Source organism: Montipora foliosa, chromosome 6, assembly GCF_036669935.1.
Source record: "Montipora foliosa isolate CH-2021 chromosome 6, ASM3666993v2, whole genome shotgun sequence".
NCBI classification, from domain to species: Eukaryota; Metazoa; Cnidaria; class Anthozoa; order Scleractinia; family Acroporidae; genus Montipora; species Montipora foliosa.
Window position 1 is genome coordinate 59,371,205 of NC_090874.1, and position 6,310 is coordinate 59,377,514.

At 40.3% G+C, this 6,310-nt stretch overlaps 1 protein-coding gene across 1 annotated transcript; it reads right to left on the reverse strand.

Annotated features, from left to right (window-relative positions):
- Positions 1-453: 453 nt before the first annotated feature.
- On the reverse strand, positions 454-5,583 carry LOC138005842 (chondroitin sulfate ABC exolyase-like; the record flags this gene model as incomplete). Its single annotated transcript, XM_068852017.1, has 2 exons — positions 454-1,920; positions 3,664-5,583. Coding segments are annotated over 2 exons (3,387 nt in total), but the record flags the coding sequence as incomplete, so codon positions are not given.
- Positions 5,584-6,310: the final 727 nt, after the last annotated feature.

The window sequence follows — 6,310 nt, forward strand, 5'->3', positions numbered from 1 at the left end:
CCAACAACGCAATTTTGTTGGGTTGATGCTTCGGTGGCTGACGCAAAGTGGCCGTAACGTGGCCGCCGCCCGCACAGATTGAATGACGAGATTACGGTTCTATCAAACGACTTTATAAAAGTGTAACGTTGCCATGCTCTGACATGAACTCGAGTCGTCAGCTAGCAAGACTCTCTTTCAGTGATTCAGTTTACTCTTATCAACTCGTTCGGGATAAAACCACATTTTTCTGTTTCACTTTACTTTCTTTAGACCCTTTCATTCGCACTGAATGAATGAGCGCCTTCCTGAACATATTTTAAGTAAAACTACTCGAGGTGCACTCAGTGTTATGGTCATCTTCTAATATTTATGCGCTTATGCCATGCCTTACAAACTGATCTTTTACCAAATAAAAGTCTGCGTGAAACAATAGCCAACCAACTTGAATTCCCGGTCGGTTTCCTCTAATTATCACTGTTTCATCTTCTTCAATTTAACCTCAACACTGAAACCATTCTTAAGATTTAAAAATTGAACCAATTTGCTTTTGCTTTCACCGGATTCAGTATAATCTCGAACCCACACATTGGGTTTGTAGCAATCCGGATCTCCATGGGTTTGGACATAGACGACACTCTTTTCCACCTCTTCTCGCAACTTGACTTCTACTTTTCTCTCCTCACTTGCTGAATGATATCTTTCTTCTTGCTGCGCATCATTGGAACTTCTCATTGTCTTCGTTGTTTGGAGATTCAAGCCCGGAATACTTATGCTGAGATAAATGTAGTCAGTCGTGCTTTCAACCATAATGAGAAGATTGTTACTGTTAACTTCCTCGATTGGACCACCGGCTGGAAGGGTAAACTTTTCCCTGAAAAGAACGTAGCCAGTCACACTGTGGGTGAGGCTCGTCCCTGATCTTGGCGACTTGAGAAACTTGACGACATGGCCTTGGCGGTTGTTTAGCAAAACTTCGTAGACTTTGTTTCCAGCGGTATTTTGAGCCGTTGCAAGGTCTGTTAATGTCAAATGGTATGTTGATGTTGGTATCAAAACAGCAAATTCGTACTTGCCGTTGTTTGGGGAACTGGTGTGATCGAACCAAGCCGTGCCATAGCGGCCCGTGGTATTGTTTTTGCCATCGTCGGTCTTGGAGCTCTGAGCTTTAACGTGAACCCTTAGCATTGACTTGCTGGAACTTGGAATGTAGTAAAAATTCCCTTTTGTGTCTGTGAGCGTTGTGTAACTATTACTTGAGGACGGTGCAGAGTTACCGCTGAGGGTGTCCGAGTAGGTTTTGTCGACTCCGTTTACCTTGATTTTCGATGAGGTGTCTCCGCTGAACAGTTTATCTTGGAAAAGAGTGGTTTGGACTATTTTGTTATTTGTGTTTGTTGCTGTGATGTGAGTTCCTAGGCTCACGATCAAGTTTTCAAAAAAGAAAAATGATTTTTTGAACTTAAACGTGATGCTACCACGCCAATCTGTTGAATCAAACTCATAATCAGGCTGATGGAAATCCATGCCGAAAATTCCGTTTTCTAAAGGATATGTTCCTTTAAACGTCAGACCCCCAGCTAGCTCCCGTTTGTTGTAAAACCTGGCTTTCCTTATGTTTAAGTCATCAATATTTGAGTCTCCAAGGGCTATAGTTGTGGTTCCAGGAACTTTAGCCCAGTCCCATCCGTTTTCAACGTCGTGAACTTTTAGAATCGCTTCGCTGTTTGCAATCAGGAGTGCTCCATGACTAGCGAACATTCCGTATATATTTTCCTTGTTTGGTTTATTTTCGAAGTCCCAGAGAAATTTGGTAAACCCTTTCGCTGTTGCCACCCAATCCTTTCGACGATGTATCGATAAAACCGCGTAGTTCTTCGACCAGTGACCTTCGGGAGAGGGCTCCGCAGAAATGGTTTTTGACGCAGAGGTGGTTTGCACCTTGAATATAAGGATAACATATTAGATTCTAACCCATGAATACCAAATTCTCATTGGTAATATGTGTTTCAATGGCCTTAGATTCAAAAAAAAAAAAACTTTGCACTTACAGAAACTTTAGTCCTCAGTGAGGTAGAAAATCAGATACCTTCTTATTCATTTGAGTTATCGCGTCTAGCGAAGGATAGAAAGGTGCACAAGGACTGGGCAATTCCTCCTTATGTCATGCAGGACACTAGATCTAAAAATGCATTAAAACTGGCCGAGCGGTGGAAGCAGCCACTTCTGAGATGTCGCCCTTTTCCCGGATTACTTTTGTTTCCTGATGAATTTATGAGTAAATAAATAAATTAATTAATTAATTAATTAATTAATAATGTTTATTTGCCACACAATAATATTACAAAGACAATCAATAATATGAGTAAAGTCATTAATATAAAAAAACGTTGGATGTTAGAATAATTGTGGCGAGGAGACCCCAAGAAACCACCGGGCTTAAAAGAGGGGCCCCCTCATATGCCTATCATTAATCTAAAGAATCTTACGCAATGCTTGTGCGGTATAACTAACGCAGTTTCTTTTAAAAGAAACCCTAACACATTTTTCTTAAAGTTCAGATAGCTTGATCCAGGAAGAGAGTTCCAGTTTTTTGGACCTTGATAAAGAATCGTAAATTGTTTGATGTTAGTGCAACAAAGATGTTGCTGATAATTGTTGGCTATTCTAGTACCGCAAATTGTGCACTTGGCGGCTTGTTTCAAATAAATTTAAAAACATCGAAGGTAATAACTGATTGTGATAGTAAAACATGAACTTAGAAATTTGAAATGAATTAATTTGAAAAATGTCCATGATGCCTAGTTTTCCAAATAAAGGAGCAGTATGCGCTCGGTAATTTGAACTTGTTATTGCTCGCACAGCACGCTTTTGCCAGTAGAATATTCTATTCTGGATAGGATGGAGCGAAAATATGCATGAAGATCAATCGTAACGTCTAGAGTTTGAACAATGGAACTCAACCAAAAGCAAAAAGCGAACCTCATTCTTCAAGTCATTGGTGGATATCACCATGTGCCGCGCAAACACTATTCAGACCATACAAGAACAAATTCTCATAATGGTGTCATTTTTTTTCATTCTTTTTTCACCTTATTTCCTTTAAATCTTGTTGTTACAGGGGCTTTTCATTGACAGTGATGGTTACTTGCATGAGAAAGGGCACCTATTGCATCCAGATAGTTGTACTCAATTGATATTCAATTACCCCCTGGGTGGTGATTTATCTCAAATGAAACCACCCATTCAAACAAAGGGAACCTTGTTGCCAAAACCTGCGGCTGCATAGTTAACAACTCGAAAAGATCTGTGATATCTAAGCTTTACAGCTTATTAGCAAAGGGCTGGTTAATTAGACAAAGTCTCCAAATATACACCATCATAGTGGATTTCAGTTATCATTTTACCGCCAGAACTTTACAGAAGACAATTGTTTCAAGTGACAAAATGAGGCTTTTTTCTCATCTTACCTCCTCGATGCTGTTTTTGGCAATGATTATCACCATTGGTCAAATTGAAAAGGACTTGAAACCCGGTTACTTAGCACCACAAAATATTTGTTAGTTTGTGTCTCGACAAACATGATGTCCAGCGCACCGCATTGTTCTGGTTGAAACAATTGTGATCTTTAGAATGACTGCTGATTACTGTGGACAATGACCATTTAAAAAAATCTCCACTTACCTTCTTCATTATGTCTAAAGCTCCCAGAGTGTTAAAATAGTACTTGCTTTTTTTAATTCTCCCTTCTTTCAAATATGCCTTCATGTCTGGGTCACTCTCGTCATATAAGCGCAAAAACATCTCTGGTCCCTTTACACCAGTTACTGTTATTCCTGATTGCACCGTTGAGGTTGGAGGATTAGAAACACTGATGTAGGCATATCCTGGCAAGGCCTTGAAGAGCACTTTATTGAAGTAATTTGGAAAGCGCCCATTCACACTGTTTGGTGTGGAATATTTGGCCGACATAAGACGCATTGTTTCAAGTCCTCGCCTGATGTTGTTGACCGATGTTGTCGACAGGGAAAATTCAGTTCCATGAAGAAGGTATTGGACCAATGCTGCATTGTGTAAGGCTTGTGGAACATAGGCGGATCCATAAAACGCTTTGTGGTGATGTCCGGTGTAATCGGGTTTCATAACTCCTCCAAGACCCTCGTTTACAGCTATTGAGTTATCCAACCATTTAACTAGGGCTTCCATGTCTCTTATTCTTGCTTTAATTTCTACATCCGTGTCCTTTGGCATCGTTAGCACGATAAGAATTCTAAACAAACATAATGTTATCATACGATCTGCAGTTGTGCCTCTATATTCGAATGCGGGTGATTGATAAACCTCTCCAAACTCGTTGTACCATTTGGCTGTGTTGATAAGGTCCTCCAATCTGCTTTTGTTTGTGGCCATACTCAGTGAGTCACTGATGAGAAAGAGAGTGTGCGAGAAGCCGGAACCGTCTCTGTTCATTTCGTGGTCCAATGAGCCAAGGCCACTTCCGTCGGCGAATCCTTGATCTTTCACAAAATCGAGAAGGCTGTTGATTTTGCTTAATCGGTGAAGATTAAGAGCTTTGATGGTAGCTTTTACTTGATCAGCTTGAAGGCTAGATGAAGTGGGAAGGAAGTCTTTGAATACTTCTTGCATGGCCTGGTGGCAACCCGCGATGGCTTCGTATGCAGTGTTCTTAACAGATGTTTTAGGAGAATTGAGGTTATTAAGTTCGGCTAAAACAGTGCTGTCTATTTCGGCAGTACGAGATCTAAGATGATATTCCACTGCCAATGGCAAAAGAATTTTTGTAATGACCTCCCCAAACTTTTTTTTATTTCTGCAGTTTCTGCAGAACAAAGGAGGTCCCACGAGTTTCTTACTTTTGAAAGTCAAAGCATCATAAGACTGGTGTGCTTGTTGAATACTTCCCTGCAGAGAATCCCATCTGTCTTTGAGAAAACTTCCGCTTGGGAAGTTAGGGGTTGTTTTGGTTTCGTCGAGGTACCAGTTCTTAAGCCGGCTCTTAATCACATCAAAACTAGCTTTCTTCTCTTGATCAATTCTCGAAGGTAACGGAGGTACGGGTTGTTGACTCCAGTGATAAGTCCGTTGCCAAGTGTTACTTGCGTCATACTGATCCACTCCTCTGATTGGTGGAACTATCTTGTCACGTGACTGTTTACCAAGCTCGGATTTAAACTCCAGTAAGTCGATGTAGATAGTATCTGCGCCACTTAAGGTGAAGAGGATAACTTTGGTTGGAGCAATGCTGGTTTTTGGAGGTATGCATTCTGTAAATTTTACCCAGATTCCTCTCCATCCTTGAAAATTCAGACTCGCATCAAAAGTGCAGATACTTTGTGAGCTTCCTGCATTTTCTTTGAACTTGATTGACAGGGATTTTCCTGGTGAAGCACTATCTTTGTAGAACCAAACTTTGACACCACCCCTTCGAAGCCACTGAGTAGTAATTTTATGGGCATTTGACAGATCTAGGCGCAGACTCGAGAGAGAGTCCGAGGTTGCTTGCCATTTCAAGGATTTTTGTCCGAGCTTTACGGTCTTTTTGTTTGTGGACAATGTTTTCGAACCAGCACTTGATGGTACAATCCGAAAGCAGTTTATGTCTCCTGAATCTTCGAAATCAAAAACGTGGTCCTTCTTACAAACGCTGGACGAAGAGGAGTCTGAAAATTAAAAAGTAGAATAAATTTTGTTATAGGAAGAATGTGGCAGCTTAGTCGGTTTTTCCGCAATGTAGATGAATTTGGGACCTAAGTGCAATTTTAGTTAACCGGACACTGTATTTCTCAAGTTGCCTGAAAAGGCGCACCTGATCTTTGCGTTTTAAAATACGTATAAGAAGAGATCTAAAGTACAATATGATGGTAAAATTTAATACCGAAAGGTTCTTAAAATCCACAAGTATCTTTAGAAAACTACTAAAACGAAGAATTTTCGACGTAACGGTTGCATACCGTCATTATCAAGTCAAGAAATATGAATAAGAGTGTTTAAATACTAAGATTCTGTGTAATATGTTGGACCGACTTTCATATGACCCCTCACAGTGACTCCAACTGTATTTAAATGATACGGTTCCAAAAGTTTAGTCGGTCGTCGATATTTACCCCTAACAACTTAATTGTAGGGCTACAATTTACATTAATGTTTGTTATATTAATGAAAATAAATATAAATCATGCTTAGTTGTGCATTTTTTCGTACTTTGAAGAGGTCGCCAAGGGAGGTGCTTTTGTCAAAACCATGTTCAGACTCCAGATGCTTGCCAATTGTGGAGATCTTGTGTTCGGCCACGCGATGATGTAAGTATCGA